Source organism: Procambarus clarkii, chromosome 5, assembly GCF_040958095.1.
Source record: "Procambarus clarkii isolate CNS0578487 chromosome 5, FALCON_Pclarkii_2.0, whole genome shotgun sequence".
Lineage (NCBI taxonomy): Eukaryota > Metazoa > Arthropoda > Malacostraca > Decapoda > Cambaridae > Procambarus > Procambarus clarkii.
In genome coordinates this window covers 14050504-14072285 of record NC_091154.1, presented here as the reverse complement: position 1 = coordinate 14072285, position 21782 = coordinate 14050504, and the positions used below count along the sequence as shown (strand labels likewise).

Genomic DNA, 21782 nt, shown 5'->3' with positions numbered 1-21782 from the left:
CCGTGTGTTTGTCACAGTTTGTCCGTGTGTTTATCACAGTTTGTCCGTGTGTTTATCACAGTTTGTCCGTGTGTTTGTCAGAGTTTGTCCGTGTGTTTGTCAGGATTGTCCGTGTGTTTATCACAGTTTGTCCGTGTGTTTGTCACAGTTTGTCCGTGTGTTTGTCACAGTTTGTCCGTGTGTTTGTCACAGTTTGTCCGTGTGTTTGTCAGAGTTTGTCCGTGTGTTTGTCACAGTTTGTCCGAGTGTTTGTCAGAGTTTGTCCGTGTGTTTGTCAGAGTTTGTCCGTGTGTTTATCACAGTTTGTCCGTGTGTTTGTCAGAGTTTGTCCGTGTGTTTGTCACAGTTTGTCCGTGTGTTTGTCACAGTTTGTCCGTGTGTTTGTCACAGTTTGTCCGTGTGTTTATCACAGTTTGTCCGTGTGTTTATCACAGTTTGTCCGTGTGTTTGTCACAGTTTGTCCGTGTGTTTGTCACAGTTTGTCCGTGTGTTTGTCACAGTTTGTCCGTGTGTTTGTCACAGTTTGTCCGTGTGTTTGTCACAGTTTGTCCGTGTGTTTGTCACAGTTTGTCCGTGTGTTTGTCAGAGTTTGTCCGTGTGTTTGTCACAGTTTGTCCGAGTGTTTGTCAGAGTTTGTCCGTGTGTTTGTCAGAGTTTGTCCGTGTGTTTATCACAGTTTGTCCGTGTGTTTGTCAGTTTGTCCGTGTGTTTGTCAGGGTTTGTCCGTGTGTTTGTCAGGGTTTGTCCGTGTGTTTGTCACAGTTTGTCCGTGTGTTTATCACAGTTTGTCCGTGTGTTTGTCACAGTTTGTCCGTGTGTTTGTCACAGTTTGTCCGTGTGTTTGTCACAGTTTGTCCGTGTGTTTGTCACAGTTTGTCCGTGTGTTTGTCACAGTTTGTCCGTGTGTTTGTCACAGTTTGTCCGTGTGTTTGTCACAGTTTGTCCGTGTGTTTGTCACAGTTTGTCCGTGTGTTTGTCAGAGTTTGTCCGTGTGTTTATCACTGTTTGTCCGTGTGTTTGTCACAGTTTGTCCGTGTGTTTATCACAGTTTGTCCGTGTGTTTGTCAGAGTTTGTCCGTGTGTTTGTCAGGGTTTGTCCGTGTGTTTGTCACAGTTTGTCCGTGTGTTTGTCCGTGTGTTTATCACAGTTTGTCCGTGTGTTTGTCACAGTTTGTCCGTGTGTTTGTCACAGTTTGTCCGTGTGTTTATCACAGTTTGTCCGTGTGTTTGTCACAGTTTGTCCGTGTGTTTGTCACAGTTTGTCCTTGTGTTTGTCACAGTTTGTCCGTGTGTTTGTCACAGTTTGTCCGTGTGTTTGTCACAGTTTGTCCGTGTGTTTATCACTGTCCGTGTGTTTGTCACTGTGTTTATCACAGTTTGTCCGTGTGTTTGTCACAGTTTGTCCGTGTGTTTATCACAGTTTGTCCGTGTGTTTGTCAGAGTTTGTCCGTGTGTTTATCACTGTTTGTCCGTGTGTTTGTCAGAGTTTGTCCGTGTGTTTGTCACAGTTTGTCCGTGTGTTTGTCAGAGTTTGTCCGTGTGTTTGTCACAGTTTGTCCGTGTGTTTGTCACAGTTTGTCCGTGTGTTTATCACTGTTTGTCCGTGTGTTTATCACTGTTTGTCCGTGTGTTTATCACAGTTTGTCCGTGTGTTTGTCACAGTTTGTCCGTGTGTTTGTCACAGTTTGTCCGTGTGTTTGTCACAGTTTGTCCGTGTGTTTGTCACAGTTTGTCCGTGTGTTTGTCACAGTTTGTCCGTGTGTTTGTCACAGTTTGTCCGTGTGTTTGTCACAGTTTGTCCGTGTGTTTGTCACAGTTTGTCCGTGTGTTTGTCACAGTTTGTCCGTGTGTTTGTCACAGTTTGTCCGTGTGTTTGTCACAGTTTGTCCGTGTGTTTATCACAGTTTGTCCGTGTGTTTGTCACAGTTTGTCCGTGTGTTTGTCAGAGTTTGTCCTTGTGTTTGTCACAGTTTGTCCGTGTGTTTGTCACAGTTTGTCCGTGTGTTTGTCAGAGTTTGTCCGTGTGTTTGTCAGAGTTTGTCCGTGTGTTTGTCACAGTTTGTCCGTGTGTTTGTCCGTGTGTTTGTCACAGTTTGTCCGTGTGTTTGTCACAGTTTGTCCGTGTGTTTGTCACAGTTTGTCCGTGTGTTTGTCACAGTTTGTCCGTGTGTTTATCACAGTTTGTCCGTGTGTTTGTCACTGTTTGTCCGTGTGTTTGTCACAGTTTGTCACAGCCCTCAATAATGTCCGGTCCATCCCCCAATAATGTCCGGTCCATCCCCCAATAATGTCCGGTCCATCCCCCAATAATGTCCGGTCCATCCCTCAATAATGTCCGGTCCATCCCTCAATAATGTCCGGTCCATCCCTCAATAATGTCCGGTCCATCCCCCAATAATATCCGGTCCATCCCTCAGTAATGTCCGGTCCATCCCCCAATAATGTCCGGTCCATCCCCCAATAATGTCCGGTCCATCCCTCAATAATGTCCGGTCCATCCCTCAATAATGTCCGGTCCATCCCCCAATAATGTCCGGTCCATCCCTCAATAATGTCCGGTCCATCCCCCCAATAATGTCCGGTCCATCCCCCAATAATGTCCGGTCCATCCCCCAATAATGTCCGGTCCATCCCCCAATAATGTCCGGTCCATCCCCCAATGTCCGGTCCATCCCCCAATAATGTCCGGTCCATCCACTCATCCTTTCCTTAGATAACCTGCCAAGTATTAGTGTTAATAACTGGACAAAACATTAGTACAGTATTATGAAACTGTTCAGTGACAAAATCAATTTTAACAATGAGGGGACTTGAACCAGCGTCAGGGTACTCCCAGTCATGCTCCTTGAGAGAGTGAGGCATGAGGGAGGAGGCATGAGGCATGAGGGAGGAGGCATGAGGCAGGAGGGAGGAGGTATGAGGCATGAGGGAGGAGGTATGAGGCATGAGTCATGAGGGAGGAGGCAGGAGGCATGAGGGAGGAGGCAGGAGGCATGAGGGAGTGAGGCACGAGAGAGTGAGGCATGAGGCATGAGGGAGGAGGCATGAGGCAGGAGGCATGAGGTATGAGGCAGGAGGCATGAGGCATGAGGGAGGAGGCAGGAGGCATGAGGCATGAGGCAGGAGGCAGGAGGCATGAGGCAGGAGGCAGGAGGCATGAGGCAGGAGGGAGGAGGCATGAGGTGTGAGGCATCAGGCATGAGGCAGGAGGCAGGAGGCATGAGGTATGAGGCATGAGGCATGAGGCAGGAGGCATGAGGCAGGAGGCATGAGGCAGGAGGGAGGAGGCATGAGGTATGAGGCATGAGGCAGGAGGCATGAGGCAGGAGGCATGAAGCAGGAGGCATGAGGTATGAGGCATGAGGCATGAGGTATGAGGCAGGAAGGAGGAGGCATGAGGGAGGAGGCATGAGGCAGGAGGGAGGAGGCATGAGGGAGGAGGCAGGAGGCATGAGGCAGGAGGCATGAGGTATGAGGCATGAGGCAGGAGGCATGAGGCAGGAGGCATGAGGGAGGAGGCAGGAGGCATGAGGTATGAGGCAGGAGGCAGGAGGCATGAGGCAGGAGGCAGGAGGCAGGAGGCATGAGGCAGGAGGCAGGAGGCATGAGGCAGGAGGCATGAGGTATGAGGCAGGAGGCATGAGGTATAAGGCATGAGGCAGGAGGCAGGAGGCATGAGGCAGGAGGGAGGAGGCATGAGGCAGGAGGCAGGAGGCATGAGGCAGGAGGCAGGAGGGAGGAGGCATGAGGGAGGAGGGAGGAGGCATGAGGCAGGAGGGAGGAGGCATGAGGGAGGAGGCAGGAGGCATGAGGCAGGAGGGAGGAGGCATGAGGGAGGAGGCATGAGGCAGGAGGCATGAGGTATGAGGCAGGAGGCAGGAGGCAGGAGGCATGAGGCAGCAGGGAGGAGGCATGAGGTATGAGGCAGCAGGGAGGAGGCATGAGGCAGGAGGCATGAGGCACGAGGCAGGAGGCATGAGGGAGGAGGTATGAGGCAGCAGGGAGGAGGCAGGAGGCATGAGGCAGGAGGGAGGAGGCATGAGGCAGCAGGGAGGAGGCATGAGGCAGGAGGCATGAGGCATGAGGCAGGAGGCATGAGGGAGGAGGTATGAGGCAGCAGGGAGGAGGCAGGAGGGAGGAGGCATGAGGCAGCAGGGAGGAGGCATGAGGCAGGAGGCATGAGGAATGAGGCAGGAGGCAGGAGGCATGAGGCAGGAGGCATGAGGCAGGAGGCATGAGGTATGAGGCAGGAGGCATGAGGCATGAGACAGGAGGCATGAGGCAGGAGGGAGGAGGCATGAGGGAGGAGGCATGAGGGAGGAGGCATGAGGTATGAGGCAGGAGGCATGAGGCAGGAGGCAGGAGGCATGAGGTATGAGGCATGAGGCAGGAGGCATGAGGCAGGAGGGAGGAGGCATGAGGGAGGAGGGAGGAGGCATGAGGGAGGAGGCATGAGGCAGGAGGCATGAGGTATGAGCAGGAGGCAGGAGGCATGAGGCAGGAGGCATGAGGTATGAGGCATGAGGTATGAGGCATGAGGTATGAGGCAGGAGGCATGAGGTATGAGGCATGAGGTATGAGGCAGGAGGCATGAGGCAGGAGGCAGGAGGCATGAGGTATGAGGCATGAGGCAGGAGGCATGAGGCAGGAGGGAGGAGGGAGGAGGCATGAGGCAGGAGGGAGGAGGCATGAGGGAGGAGGCATGAGGCAGGAGGGAGGAGGCATGAGGCAGGAGGCATGAGGTATGAGCAGGAGGCATGAGGCAGGAGGCATGAGGTATGAGGCAGGAGGCATGAGGCAGGAGGGAGGAGGCATGAGGGAGGAGGCAGGAGGCATGAGGCAGGAGGCATGAGGCAGGAGGGAGGAGGCATGACGGAGGAGGCATGAGGCAGGAGGCATGAGGGAGGAGGCATGAGGCAAGAGGGAGGAGGCATAAGGCAGGAGGGAGGAGGTATGAGGCATGAGGGAGGAGGCATGAGGCAGGAGGGAGGAGGCAACAGGTGGCCACACACAGAGTCAGCACACGACGCTACACCCCTCCCTGGTATGGTGGGTGTAGACAGCAACAGGTGACCACACACAGAGTCGGCACACGACGCTACACCCCTCCCTGGTATGGTGGGTGTAGACAGCAACAGGTGACCACACACACAGTCGGCACACGACGCTACACGCCTCCCTGGTATGGTGGGTGTAGACAGCAACAGGTGACCACACACAGAGTCGGCACACGACGCTACACCCCTCCCTGGTATGGTGGGTGTAGACAGCAACAGGTGACCACACACACAGTCGGCACACGACGCTACACCCCTCCCTGGTATGGTGGGTGTAGACAGCAACAGGTGACCACACACACAGTCGGCACACGACGCTACACCCCTCCCTGGTATGGTGGGTGTAGACAGCAACAGGTGACCACACACACAGTCGGCACACGACGCTACACCCCTCCCTGGTATGGTGGGTGTAGACAGCAACAGGTGACCACACACACAGAGTCGGCACACGACGCTACACGCCTCCCTGGTATGGTGGGTGTAGACAGCAACAGGTGACCACACACAGAGTCGGCACACGACGCTACACCCCTCCCTGGTATGGTGGGTGTAGACAGCAACAGGTGACCACACACAGTCGGCACACGACGCTACACGCCTCCCTGGTATGGTGGGTGTAGACAGCAACAGGTGACCACACACACAGTCGGCACACGACGCTACACCCCTCCCTGGTATGGTGGGTGTAGACAGCAACAGGTGACCACACACACAGTCGGCACACGACGCCACACCCCTCCCTCCCTCAACATTACTCCTCCCACAATACTAGCACATCGCAAGTTATCACAATAATCCTGCTATTATCAGACTCCTGGTCATAGTTATCACAGTCAGGGGTCTTCTGTAATACTATCATGGCTAAATAATATCAGTTACATATATATTTTGACATTATTAGACGATGCTGTGGTCACAAGCTGAACAGCAGTGCTGTGAGCTCATGCTGCGTGTGCCAGCCTTGGTGGCTCACTCAGTACTGAGGCTCTCACACCTGGCAATGTTGTCCACAATTTGTTTTAAATGGCGTCTGTTTATAAGAGCCCTGAGGAAGCTGATGTGAACCCCGTGGAGCTGCGGGGCATTTAAATCGTTCCCGGCAGCCTCCATTGCCTATGTATGATGAGCGCTCGGCAGGACATGTTACCCCCATCGCCTGTGTATGTGTTGCGCAGCTTAAAGGTTAAGGGGAGACATGATCACCACCTATAATATTTCAGTCCTCAGACAGAACATTTAAGGTTGGTAAAGAGAGACGCGTGTGAGCTACGACGCATTAAATTGGCGGGACTCCTGGTTCAACCTAGACGCCGTGCGGACATCTGGACATTTGGATCATATTTTGTGTTGCGATTTGGACTTGTTACTGCCGTTTGGCATCCCTATTGAACGGTCTGGTTTTATGACGCCTGGCGCATGTATCTCCTTGGGTCACGGGCTTGATGGTAGTTTTTGTTACGTGTTTTGTCTGGTCCTCCCGGCGGGGTGACGGTGTTCGGCGCCAGCATGGCCGAGAGGTGCCGGGGGCTGGCGGGTCTTGGTGGGTACCTGGTGTGCCCTCAGCCATGGTGGGCGGCCGGCGTCTGCTCTGCCGGAGGGCACTGGATAGTACTGGATTGTGTTTTAGCTGGGGGCCGAGTTTTGGGTTTTGCTACCCAGTGTTATCGGTGTGGGACAGGACTAGTGCTTGTCACCCTGAGGGACTCCTGGGGCGTCCAATCATCTGCCTGTCTGCGTTTCTTTACTGTGAGGCATATTAGTTTCCTGTGATTGGCGTCACTCATTTGACAATTACGCTTGGCGTTTCACCTTTACGGGCTTCACAACTAACCGTTCTCGGGTACGCCGGGGCGCATCCCATCCCACGATCGTCGTCCCCTTAAATCAACACCAACACTAAACTGGCGACGTGGCAACTCATTTTCTTTCGTGATAATTATAGAATTTAATTTTATAATATAAATTACAGAATTTATGGCTAATTATAAATGTTAAGTAAATAGATGGGGAAATTTTCGCAGAACTTGTAGCCAGATGCAGCTGGGCTTCACTTACCTATCATAAGTGAACAAAGGATAATGAACATGTGATAATGATAATTATCTTGCTATATGTGTTTCATAATAATGACACACATGTAGCAAGATAATATGATCATATATCAACCTGTCCTCTTACAAAGAACACGTCGCTTTTCGCTCGTATGTCTTACCCGACGCCATAAAGTGTCGTACTAGAAAATGGAAGCGGCTCACGAAAGTGACGTACTGTCCCGTTTTCTGTTGTGGGTCCTCTGGCTTAGTCTGTTAGGCTAGGAGAGCACACTTTAAATTAACGGCATCCTGGACGTATATAAACTGTGAGAACGGGCTGCATATTTACACCTGCCTCACTAAACCTGACAACTTATTCTTAATTTACTGCTCAAGCTTTTAATTATGACATTATTCTACATAGAAAAGTCATTCTCAAGTTAATAATATAAGTTACAGGCATGAAAAATGTAATCATTTTAATAATTATTAATGTGAAAGTATTAATGTCTCATAAGCATTGATGTTATAATTAAATGTTTCACACTTGTGTAGTCAATTATAGCAATTACTATTTCAAATCAAACCCCCAATTGGTTGTTAGGTGACCCAAGAGGCGGCACACAGGACATAAGTGGTCCCCTAGTCATGTACCCAGTTGTTAGGTCACCCAAGAGGCAGCACACGGACATAAGTGGTCCCCCTAGTCATGTACCCAATTGTTAGGTCACCCAAGAGGCAGCACACGGACATAAGTGGTCCACTAGTCATGTACCCAATTGTTAGGTCACCCAAGAGGCAGCACACGGACATAAGTGGTCCACAAGTCATGTACCCAATTGTTAGGTCACCCAAGAGGCAGCACACGGACATAAGTGGTCCTCTAGTCATGTACCCAATTGTTAGGTCACCCAAGAGGCAGCACACGGACATAAGTGGTCCACTAGTCATGTACCCAATTGTTAGGTCACCCAAGAGGCAGCACACGGACATAAGTGGTCCACTAGTCATGTACCCAATTGTTAGGTCACCCAAGAGGCAGCACACGGACATAAGTGGTCCACTAGTCATGTACCCAATTGTTAGGTGACCCAAGAGGCGGCACACAGGACATAAGTGGTCCCCTAGTCATGTACCCAATTGTTAGGTCACCCAAGAGGCAGCACACGGACATAAGTGGTCCCCCTAGTCATGTACCCAATTGTTAGGTGACCCAAGAGGCAGCACACGGACATAAGTGGTCCCCCTAGTCATGTACCCAATTGTTAGGTGACCCAAGAGGCAGCACACGGACATAAGTGGTCCTCTAGTCATGTACCCAATTGTTAGGTCACCCAAGAGGCAGCACACGGACATAAGTGGTCCCCCTAGTCATGTACCCAATTGTTAGGTGACCCAAGAGGCAGCACACGGACATAAGTGGTCCTCTAGTCATGTACCCAATTGTTAGGTCACCCAAGAGGCAGCACACGGACATAAGTGGTCCCCCTAGTCATGTACCCAATTCCCTTTCCAAGGATTTGCAGTGTTATAATTTATATTTGTTATCACCCAAATTAATTCCCATCCCCTTTTCTTTTTCCTATTTCAATTCCAAAGTTTCTCATTAATGTTTCCTGGTTTAAGATTTTTCTGATTCCTTCCAAGTATTGCCAATGTTGCATCACTATCCTGGACGAGTGTAATCTTTATTGATTTGTTCTACAACATTCTTAATGACTTGGTGTTCTTCAGTATCTTCAGTGACTTGTTCTTCTTCAGTGAGCTGCTGTTCTTCAACTTTTCCTTTTAGTTGTTCTTTTACTTCTTCATTTAGTTGTCTTCAACATCATCAGTGAAGATGTAGAACAACAACTCACTGAACTGTTGTTCAACCTCTTCAACCAGTCATTGTTGTCCAACAGGTATTGCGTGATGGTAGTGTACAGGATCGTGCTCGACTGACCACACCTTGGCCACTAAGTATCTGTCCCTCCAAACTAAACCTCTTCAACGAGTCATTGTTGTCCAACAGGTATTGCGTGATGGTAGTGTACAGGATCGTGCTCGACTGACCACACCTTGGCCACTAAGTATCTGTCCCTCCAAACTAAAGGATGCTGGTTTGGGTGTTTGGACCAATGCTGAACTTACCCCTCGTCTTGTGTTTGGTCCGTATGAAGGTCGCATCCTCAACAATGTACAGGAAGGTCACGAGTCTGGTTATGGTTGGCAGGTAAGAATCTCTTTATAATGACTAAACTATACATCAGAAGAAGGAGAAATGACGATGTTTTGGTCTGTCGTTGACCGTCATCAAGTCTTATGTGACATAGGACTTGATAATGGTCGTTGACCGTCATCAAGTCTTATGTGACATAGGACTTGATAATGGTCGTTGACCACCATCAAGTCTTATGTGACATAGGACTTGATAATGGTCCAGGTCAGACTGATAAGTCATTGTTTCTCCATCATCTGATGTGTGATTTGGTCAACTTATCTTCAATCACATTATTGTAGACTCCGAAATTGTTTACAGTTTGTACTGGGAAGTTTTCTTTATAAAATATGAATAATATGTTCTGTTTCTACACCACAATCATGAGTTTTCTTGTGACTTATTCAATTATTTATAGTTTATTATATCAGTTGAAATTTGTGTTTGTTTGCATGCCAAAACTAGAATATAGAAGAAAAAGAGTGATATTACAACCTCTTTTTCTTCTATTTGATATTACAGGTGATAATATCACCACTTACAAAATACTAACAGGAATCAACCAAATTGACAAAGTGGAATTCCTGAAACCACCAACTTCACAAACAAAGTAACAAAGGTGCCAAAAAATATTAGAAAGTTTTCATTTGCAGAGTGGTAGATGGTTAGAACAAGTTATAAGTGGTGGTGGAGGCCAAAATTGTCAGTAGCTTCAAAGCGTTATATGACAAAGAGTACTGGGAAGACGGGACACCACGAACAAAGCTCTCATCCTGTAACTACACTTAGGTAATTACACACCTTCTCTGTCTCCACTGTCACACACCTGGACAAAATAAGTGTATGGAGCACCACTTGGCAAATAGAATTTAATGTGAATAAATGCCATGTTATGGAATGTGGAATATTAGAACATAGACATAGAACACAACCTATAAATGATGTGAGAAATCTTTTAAGAATTCTGATAAAGAAAGAGATCTATGGGTGGTTCTAGATAGACACTATCACCTGAGGACCACATAAAGAACATCATGTGAGAAGTCTATGCTACACTTTCTAATTTCAGAATTGATTTTAAAAACATAAATGGTGAAATACTGAAGAAATTGTTCACGACTTTTGTTAGGCCAAAGCTAGAATATGCAGCGGTTGTGTGGTGCCCATATCTTAAGCAGCACATCAACAAACTGGAAAAGGTGCAAAGACATGCCACCAAGTGGCTCCCAGAACTGAAGGGCAAGAGCTACGAGGAGAGGTTAGAGGAATAAATATGCCAAAACTAGAAGGTAGAAGAAAGAGGCGATATGATCACTATGTATAAAATTGTAACGAAAATCGATAAAATTGATAGGGAAGAATTCCTGAGAGCTGGAACTTGAAGAACAAGAGGTCATAGATTTAAACTAACTAAAGCTGCCGAAGAAATATAAGAAAATTCACTTTCACTAACAGAGTGGTAGACGGTTGGAACAAGTTAGGTGAGAAGGTGGTGGAGGCCAAGACCGTCAGTAGTTTCAAAGAGTTATATGACAAAGAGTGCTGGGAAGACGGGACACCACGAGCGTAGCTCTCATCCTGTAACAACACTTGGGTAATTACTTAGGGAATTACAAGAATGGGGAAAGGGGGCTGTTCCGTCAATACTGGAGTTCCAGGACAGAAGAAGAGATATTCGACACCCAGCACCTTCCACCCGTGGGGAAGAGTGATCATGTCCTCTTGGATATTAAATATGCGTTGTGATATAATCTAAAAGAGAACGGGGGACGTTGAAACAGTTGATGAACTTCAACATTTCAAGAGAGGACAATATGGGGAACTTCAACACAATTTTAATGACTTTAATTGGACAGACTTGTTGCTAGGCAAGGAAGTTATTTACTTGAATTTACCTGACGAGGACAGGAAGCCAGTGGCTTGTCAAATTTGCCCTGATGATCTTTTCCAGCTGTATTTTAAAACCCAGCAGATTTTTGGCGTTTACAGCTTCGGCGGGTAGGCGGTTCCACGGGTTTACAAACCTATGAGTGAAAAAGATTCTCCTGTTTTCAGTCCAACATTGTGGCTTGTTGAGCTTGAACCCGTTGCTCCTCGTTCGTGTTACATCTGACCTTTTGAAGAAATTGTCCCGATCAACATACTCTAAATTGTTCAGTATTTTAAAGGTTTCGATGAGATCCGCTCAGTCATGTCTGGTCTGTAGTGTTGTTAGCCCTGAGGCCCTCAACCGCTCCTGATATGAGAGATGACTTAGCTCTGGGATGATGTTTGTTGCCCGGTGTTGCACCTTCTCCAGAGCAGCTGTGTTTGTGAAGATGATGAGGTCTCCATACCTGGGTGCAATAATCCAGGTGGTGGGGCGCACCAGAGACACCGCACCAGAGAACAACTTTTCCTTGAAGGTAAAGGTACGCTGCATTATTCCCAGGGTTTGGTTCACTTTTGTACTGCCGCTCCCACTTGTTGTGCAACTTGTAGTGAATGATGGAGTCTGACTCCAGGGTCCTTTTCTTCATCTGTCTGTTGTAAGGTTGTGTTGTCAGTTTGGTAGTTGTGACGTAGACTGTTGTGTCCCCCATGCAAGGTCTGGCATTTATTGTTTGGTAGTTGTGACGTGGACTGTTGTGCCCCACATGCAAGGTCTGGCATTTATTGTTTGGTAGTTGTGACGTAGACTGTTGTGCCCCACATGCAAGGTCTGGCATTTATTGTTTGGTAGTTGTGACGTAGACTGTTGTGTCCCACATGCAAGGTCTGGCATTTATTGTTTGGTAGTTGTGACGTGGACTGTTGTGCCCCACATGCAAGGTCTGGCATTTATTGTTTGGTAGTTGTGACGTGGACTGTTGTGCCCCACATGCAAGGTCTGGCATTTATTGTTTGGTAGTTGTGACGTGGACTGTTGTGCTCCACATGCAAGGTCTGGCATTTATTGTTTGGTAGTTGTGACGTGGACTGTTGTGTCCCACATGCAAGGTCTGGCATTTATTGTTTGGTAGTTGTGACGTGGACTGTTGTGCCCCACATGCAAGGTCTGGCATTTATTGTTTGGTAGTTGTGACGTGGACTGTTGTGTCCCACATGCAAGGTCTGGCATTTATTGTTTGGTAGTTGTGACGTGGACTGTTGTGCCCCACATGCAAGGTCTGGCATTTATTGTTTGGTAGTTGTGACGTGGACTGTTGTGCCCCACATGCAAGGTCTGGCATTTATTGTTTGGTAGTTGTGACGTGGACTGTTGTGCCCTACATGCAAGGTCTGGCATTTATTGTTTGATAGTTGTGACGTGGACTGTTGTGCTCCACATGCAAGGTCTGGCATTTATTGACATTAAAAAGCATTTGTTAGTCATCTGACCACTTGTGGAGTTCATGCAGATCTCTTTGTAGGGTCTCAATATCACCTTCACTTCCCACTTTACTTAGTGAAATGTATGCCAAATTTTTTGAAACATATGACAAAGGCCCACAAACATTCATACAACAAAAATAATATGCAGGACCAGAAAACAAGATTGGTTCAATACAATTTGTAAGAGGGCCAGAGAGAAAAAGACAACAAAATGGGTTCAATGTAAGGGCACAAAAGCTTAAAAGCCGTAACCGAGAGTACGGCTCACAAAACCCGTCCTTACTTTCTTATAGTATTGCAATGTTACTTTAAACCAGGGTTGTAGAACCCATATGCCTTTATAAACACTTCAAACACAAGAGTGACCACGTGGGACTGGTGCCACATTTTGTAATTGGCAGGACTCAACAAACAATCAAAGTGTGTACATTACATCTATTAAAACACAGGAAATGGGATAATACACTAAGAATAATTACTCACTCACCCAATTAACGATTACAGTTCAAATCACTTGAACAATATGGAGGTCAATAACCTCACACAGTGAGGGGCACCTCACTAGCTCTCACCACACAACCTGTGTGTGTGTGTGTGTGTGTGTGTAATTACATAAGTGTAGTTACAGGATGAGAGCTACGCTCGTGGTGTCCCATCTTCCCAGCACTCTTTGTCATATAACGCTTTGAAACTACTGACGGTCTTGGCCTCCACCACCTTCTCACTTAACTTGTTCCAACCGTCTACCACTCTATTTGCGAAGGTGAATTTTCTTATATTTCTTCGGCATCTGTGTTTAGCTAGTTTAAATCTGACCTCTTGTTCTTAAAGTTCCAGGTCTCAGGAAATCTTCCCTATCGTTTTTATCAATTCCTGTTACTATTTTGTATGTAGTGATCATATCCCCTCTTTTTCTTCTGTCTTCTAGTTTTGCCATATTTAATGCCTCTATCCTTTCCTTGTAGCTCTTGCCCTTCAGTTCTAGGAGCCACTTAGTAGCATGTCTTTGCACCTTTTCCAGTTTGTTGATGTGCTTCTTAAGATATGGGCACCACACAACCGCTGCATATTCTAGCTTTGGCCTAACAAAAGTCGTGAACAAATTATTTAGTATTTCGCCATCCATGTATTTAAAAGCAATTCTGAAGTTAGAAAGAGTATCATAGGCTCCTCGCACAACGTTCTTTATGTGGTCCTCAGGTGATAGTTTTTTATCTAGAACCACCCCTAGATTTCTTTCCTTATTAGAATTCTTTAAAGATTTCTCACATAATTTATAGGTTGTGTGGGGTCTATGTTCTCCTATTCCACGTTCCATAACATGGCATTTATTCACATTAAATTCCATTTGCCAAGTTGTGCTCCATATACTTATTTTGTCCAGGTCTTCTTGAAGGTCATGACAGTCATCTAAGTTTCTTATCCTTCCTATTATCTTAGCATCATCAGCAAACATGTTCATATAATTCTGTATACCAACTGGTAGATCATTTATGTAGACAATAAACATCACTGGTGCAAGAACTGAACCCTGTGGTACTCCACTTGTAACATTTCTCCAGTCCGATACATTGCCTCTGATTACTGCCCTCATTCTTCTATCAGTCAGAAAATTTTTCATCCATGTTAGAAGCTTACCTGTCATCCCTAAAATATTTTCCAGCTTCCAGAACAACCTCTTATGTGGAACTCTGTCGAAAGTCATTTTTAGGTCCAGATAGATGCAGTCAATCCATCCATCTCTTTCCTGTAATATCTCTGTGGCTGGATCATAGAAACTGAGTAAATTCGATACACAGGATCTTCCAGATCGAAAACCATACTGTCTGTCTGATATTATATCATTTCTCTCCAGGTGTTCTGCCCATTTAGTTTTGATTAGTTTTTCCAATACTTTCACTATTACACTTGTCAATGATGCAGGTCTATAATTGAGGGGGTCTTCCCTGCTGCCACTTTTGTAGATTGGAACTATGTTAGCCTGTTTCCACACGTCTGCTACGATTCCTGTACACAGGGATGCCTGAAAGATCAGGTGAAGTGGAATGCTGAGCTCAGATGTACATTCTCTCAGAACCTATGGTGAAACTCCATCTGGGCCAGCTGCTTTGTTTTTACTTAGCTCCTTTAGCATATTTTCCACTTCGTCTCTAGACACCTCTATATGCTCTATGTTGTTCTCAAGAATTCTTATTGTCTGGTTCTCTGAAGATTTCATTTTGTACAAACACACTTTGGAACTTTTCGTTTAATGTTTCACACATTTCCTTTTCCGTGTATCTGTTTCCCATTTTCAACCTCTAGATATTATCCTTTACCTGCAATTTGTTGTTTATGAATTTGTAGAATAGGCCAGGTTCTGTTTTACATTTATCCGCTATCCCTTTTTCAAAATTTCTTTCTGCCTCTCTCCTTACTGCCGTATAGTTGTTTCTCGCATCTTTATATCGTTGGTATGTTTGGGGGTTTGGCCTCTTCCTATACTGATTCCATTTTTGTGTCTTTTGGTCTCTTGCCCTCTTGCCATTTCTGTTATACCAGTCCTGTTTTCTGGCCCTGCATCTCTGTTTTAGTACGAATGTTTCTATGCCTTCATCGTATATTTTGCAAAATTTGTCATACATTTCATTTACTTCCCTGCCTAGCAACAAGTCTGTCCAATTACACTCAATAAAAAAATTTCGAAGTTCCCCATAGTGTCCTCTCCTTAAATCGAGTTTATCAACTGTTTCAATGTCCCCATTTTCTTCTAGATGATATCTTAAAGCATAATCAATGTCTAACAGGACGTGATCACTCTTTCCCAAGGGAGGAGGGTACTGGATGTCAAATATCTCTTCTTCTTTCCTGGTGAATACTAGATCCAGTACTGATGGTACATCTCCTTCCCTCATTCTTGTGGCCTGCTTTATGTGTTGATACAAGAATGTCTCCAGAATGAGGTTCACAAATCTGCATGTCCAAAAGTCCTCCGTTCTTGCTTCATAGTCCTCCCAGTCTATTGCTTTAAAGTTGAAGTCCCCGAGTATCAACAGTCGTGATTTATCTTTATCTGCTTGTACAATAATCTCTCTCATGACCATGATGAGGCCCTCTCGTTAGTCATGCAGTTCTTCCTTTGTCCATGTGTTGCTTGCTGGTGGGCTGTAGGCATTTAAAATTATCAGCTTATCATCCTGATTCCAGACCTACAATGCCATTATGTCAATATCTCGAGGGTTTTCAAATATTAACTCTCTTACCTTCAGGTGTTCTTTCACCAGCACAGCCACTCCTCCTCCCTTCCTAGTTTTCCTGTCACGTCTCCAAACTGAATAGCCTCTTGGGAATACAACTTCATTTAATATATTTCCTTCAAGTTTCGTCTCTGATAATGCGTCAATATCTGGGACCTTAAGCTGAATTATATCTTGCAACTCCAAAGTTTTTTTTTTTGTGTGTGTGTGTGTGTGTGTGTGTGTGTGTGTGTGTGTGTGTGTGTGTGTGTGTGTGTGTGTGTGTGCAGCGTGGGCCCTCACGCCCTCCTGGAGTGCAGGAACGCTCCTCTCACAACAACGCACAGATTCACACACATTTACTACTACATACTGTCAAGCACAAATGAAACAAAGTTTAGCACATAAAATAAACTGGTATTTTAACCAAGAAGGGGACGTATTACGCTACTTTCAAATGTTGTTTAATATCAACCAAAGTTTTATTACTAGTTGTATATAAGACGGGCTGCAACTGTTCTACGTTAAAGTATCTCACCCTAAATACAAATGGAGGATTTTTTTTAACGAATTTTACACATTTTCAATAATAGTCCACAAAGACAATTTTCAAATGAAATCATTTCTATGACACTCATCTATCACATTAATATATAATAAAAGATTTTTATATAAAGGATTATCCAAAATATGTTTACTTTTACTAATACAAGTAGTCAAAGTTCCCCCCAAAATATATGCCAATATTTCAGGTTTGCAAATATTTATAAATCAATAAATGAACCTAGGAATAAAGTGTTTTTAAAATGTTGTAGACGTAAACTCTACAGTGTTGTAGACGTAAACTCTACAGTGTTGTAGAGACGTAAACTCTACAGTGTTGTAGACGTAAACTCTACAGTGTTGTAGACGTAAACTCTACAGTGTTGTAGAGACGTAAACTCTACAGTGTTGTAGAGACGTAAACTCTACAGTGTTGTAGACGTAAACTCTACAGTGTTGTAGAGACGTAAACTCTACAGTGTTGTAGACGTAAACTCTACAGTGTTGTAGACGTAAACTCTACAGTGTTGTAGAGACGTAAACTCTACAGTGTTGTAGAGACGTAAACTCTACAGTGTTGTAGAGACGTAAACTCTACAGTGTTGTAGAGACGTAAACTACAGTGTTGTAGAGACGTAAACTCTACAGTGTTGTAGAGACGTAAACTCTACAGTGTTGTAGAGACGTAAACTCTACACTGTTGTAGAGACGTAAACTCTACAGTGTTGTAGAGACGTAAACTCTACAGTGTTGTAGAGACGTAAACTCTACAGTGTTGTAGAGACGTAAACTCTACAGTGTTGTAGAGGCGTAAACTCTACAGTGTTGTAGAGACGTAAACTCTACAGTGTTGTAGAGACGTAAACTCTACAGTGTTGTAGAGGCGTAAACTCTACAGTGTTGTAGAGGCGTAAACTCTACAGTGTTGTAGAGGCGTAAACTCTACAGTGTTGTAGAGGCGTAAACTCTACAGTGTTGTAGAGACGTAAACTCTACAGTGTTGTAGAGACGTAAACTCTACAGTGTTGTAGAGACGTAAACTCTACAGTGTTGTAGAGGCGTAAACTCTACAGTGTTGTAGAGACGTAAACTCTACAGTGTTGTAGAGACGTAAACTCTACAGTGTTGTAGAGACGTAAACTCTAGTGTTGTAGAGACGTAAACTCTAGTGTTGTAGAGACGTAAACTCTAGTGTTGTAGAGACGTAAACTCTACAGTGTTGTAGAGACGTAAACTCTACAGTGTTGTAGAGACGTAAACTCTACAGTGTTGTAGAGACGTAAACTCTACAGTGTTGTAGAGACGTAAACTCTACAGTGTTGTAGAGACGTAAACTCTACAGTGTTGTAGAGACGTAAACTCTACAGTGTTGTAGAGACGTAAACTCTACAGTGTTGTAGAGACGTAAACTCTACAGTGTTGTAGAGACGTAAACTCTACAGTGTTGTAGAGACGTAAACTCTACATACAAGGTGTAAATTTCATGTAAATTGAAAAAATGAAAGTAGAGAATTAATTTTATGTTAGTTGACAATAAATAAGATCAAATATTCTGCCACCTGTGGTTGACGTTGACTTCAGTGTCCTCCAAAATTTGCATCCTTACAGATAGGCTTAAGTTCTGTAAGCTGTAGAAGTTGCATGCAAATTGGCTGATAAAAAATAAGAAAAAATTTGTTAAAAAAAAATCTTAATTTTTTTGTTTTAAATTTTGTTGGGCATAAAAGTAAATATTAAAATACTTTATTATATGCTATTGTGACAGCTTAGAGTCATAAACATGATTTCAGTTGACACTTGTGTTTGATGATAATTTTTGACCATTTTGGAACATTTTTGACACATAATTCAATATTTGTTTTCTCCCTTCCTATTTATGCTACGATGCTCAGACTTGCACCAGTTAAACCCAATTTTATACAACTAGTCAAAAAAGTTTGAATGAAATCGAACCAGTTTTCATTTATTGCATATTTTCGTAATACGTCCACAAGGTAGACTTTATATGCCAGTCATTACATCAATATAGGAAGAGGCCTAACTATCAAACATGCCAGAACTACAAGCAACATCTTGAGGTTATCTTGAGAGGATTTCTGGGCTTAGCGTCCCCGCGGCCCGGTCCTTGACCAGGACTTTTTGTTACACACCCCCCAGGAAGCAGCACGTAGCAGCTGTTTAACTCCAAGGTACTTATTTACTGCTAGGTAACAGGTGCATCAGGGTGAAAGAAACTCTGCCCATGTGTTTCCGCCCCCACCGGGGATCGAATCCGGAACCTCAAGACTACGAATCCGAAGCGCTGTCCATTCAGCTGTCAAGCAAGCAAGAAACAAATAAACATCAGTGATAAGAGAGGCAGAAAGTTACTTTGAGAAAGATATAGCGGACAAATGTAAAAAGGATCCAGACCTTTTCTATAAATTTATTAAAAACTTGCTGCACTTGAAGGATAAAATCCAGAGATTGAGAACGGGGAACAGGACAACTGAGAATGGAAAACAAATGTGTGAAACGCTAAATGAACAGTTCCAAAGTGTTGGTACAACATGAGGATGTCAGGGTGCCAGACCCAATGCCAGTTCCAGCGCACATTATAGAATACATAGAGGTAGCTCAAGACGAAGATGTAATATTACTCAAGAGGCCAGGAAGAAATAAAGCAGTTGGACCTGATGGAGTTTCACCTTGGGTGCTGCGAGAATGTGCAACTGAGCTGAGCATTCCACTCTTATTGATATTCCAGACATCCTTGTGTACAAGAGTCTTAGCAGATGTATGGGTAAAGGCCACAGTACCAGTCCATAAACATGACAGTAGAGTTCCACTCTTATTGATACTCCAGACATCCTTGTGTACAAGAGTCTTAGCAGATATATGGGTAAAGGCCACAGTACCAGTCCATAAACATGACAGTAGAGTTCCACTCTTATTGATACTCCAGACATCCTTGTGTACAAGAGTCTTAGCAGATGTATGGGTAAAGGCCACAGTACCAGTCCATAAACATGACAGTAGAGTTCCACTCTTATTGATACTCCAGACATCCTTGTGTACAAGAGTCTTAGCAGATGTATGGGTAAAGGCCACAGTACCAGTCCATAAACATGGCAGTAGAGTTCCACTCTTATTGATACTCCAGACATCCTTGTGTACAAGAGTCTTAGCAGATGTATGGGTAAAGGCCACAGTACCAGTCCATAAACATGACAGTAGAGTTCCACTCTTATTGATACTCCAGACATCCTTGTGTACAAGAGTCTTAGCAGATATATGTGTAAAGGCCACAGTACCAGTCCATAAACATGGCAGTAGAGTTCCACTCTTATTGATACTCCAGACATCCTTGTGTACAGGAGTCTTAGCAGATGTATGGGTAAAGGCCACAGTACCAGTCCATAAACATGGCAGTAGAGTTCCACTCTTATTGATACTCCAGACATACTTGTGTACAGGAGTCTTAGCAGATATATGGGTAAAGGCCACAGTACCAGTCCATAAACATGGCAGTAGAGTTCCACTCTTATTGATACTCCAGACATCCTTGTGTACAAGAGTCTTAGCAGATATATGGGTAAAGGCCACAGTACCAGTCCATAAACATGGCAGTAGAGTTCCACTCTTATTGATACTCCAGACATCCTTGTGTACAAGAGTCTTAGCAGATATATGGGTAAAGGCCACAGTACCAGTCCATAAACATGGCAGTAGAGTTCCACTCTTATTGATACTCCAGACATCCTTGTGTACAAGAGTCTTAGCAGATGTATGGGTAAAGGCCACAGTACCAGTCCATAAACATGGCAGTAGAGTTCCACTCTTATTGATACTCCAGACATCCTTGTGTACAAGAGTCTTAGCAGATATATGGGTAAAGGCCACAGTACCAGACCATAAACATGGCAGTAGAGTTCCACTCTTATTGATACTCCAGACATACTTGTGTACAAGAGTCTTAGCAGATGTATGGGTAAAGGCCACAGTACCAGTCCATAAACATGGCAGTAGAGTTCCACTCTTATTGATACTCCAGACATCCTTGTGTACAAGAGTCTTAGCAGATGTATGGGTAAAGGCCACAGTACCAGTCCATAAACATGACAGTAGAGTTCCACTCTTATTGATACTCCAGACATACTTGTGTACAAGAGTCTTAGCAGATGTATGGGTAAAGGCCACAGTACCAGTCCATAAACATGGCAGTAGAGAAGAACCTCTAAATTAACGACCCGTATCATTAACAAGTGTGGTAGTCAAAACACTAGAACAATAGTTAAAACCAAATGGGTAGAACATGTGGAGAGTAATGACATAATAATGGACACACAGTATGGTTCTCGAACACGAAGATCCTGTGTAACAACTCTTAGTTATTATGATGGAGCCACAGAGATACTGCGAGAAAGATGGTTGGGTTGACTGCGTCTGTCTGGACCTAAAATGGCTTAGGCAGCAGCAGTGGTAGGGGATGACGGGAGGGAGTCAAGGGGTGGGGACAAGAGGGGTTAAGGGGGGGTGAAGAGGGGAAAAGGGTGGAAGGAGTGTGGGAAGAGACCATCAGGTGTGGCCACCAACCCCTTCTATATAATTAAACAAAAATTTAATTTTGCCCCGAGGGGCGAGTTTATTGGGCAGCGCCACTCATCTTGTGAGTGGACACACCGCCATAGTGACAATATTGGGCAGCGCCACTCATCCTGTGAGTGGACACACCGCCATAGTGACAATATTGGGCAGCGCCACTCATCCTGTGAGTGGACACACCGCCATAGTGACAATATTGGGCAGCGTCACTCATCTTGTGAGTGGACACACCGCCATAGTGACAATATTGGGCAGCGCCACTCATCTTGTGAGTGGACACACCGCCATAGTGACAGTATTGGGCAGCGTCACTCATCTTGTGAGTGGACACACCGCCATAGTGACAATATTGGGCAGCGCCACTCATCTTGTGAGTGGACACACCGCCATAGTGACAATATTGGGAAGCGCCACTCATCTTGTGAGTGGACACACCGCCATAGTGACAGTATTGGGCAGCGCCACTCATCTTGTGAGTGGACACACCGCCATAGTGACAATATTGGGCAGCGCCACTCATCTTGTGAGTGGACACACCGCCATAGTGACAGTATTGGGCAGCGCCACTCATCCTGTGAGTGGACACACCGCCATAGTGACAATATTGGGCAGCGCCACTCATCTTGTGAGTGGACACACCGCCATAGTGACAATATTGGGCAGCGCCACTCATCCTGTGAGTGGACACACCGCCATAGTGACAATATTGGGCAGCGCCACTCATCTTGTGAGTGGACACACCGCCATAGCAGCATGTAAAATACTCCCCAAAAGGAAGAAAACCCGCTGGGTT

The 21782-nt window shown here is 45.2% G+C and overlaps 1 protein-coding gene across 1 annotated transcript in view; it reads left to right on the top strand.

The window, feature by feature from the left end:
• The window catches only part of LOC138351091 (histone-lysine N-methyltransferase PRDM9-like), a 127567-nt gene that overhangs the window by 68106 nt on the left and 37679 nt on the right, over window positions 1–21782 (top strand). The window contains exon 6 of the mRNA XM_069302722.1: window positions 9108–9308. Within this exon, the coding sequence (XP_069158823.1) occupies window positions 9108–9308 (201 nt within the window). The remainder of the gene's footprint in view (window positions 1–9107; window positions 9309–21782) is intronic.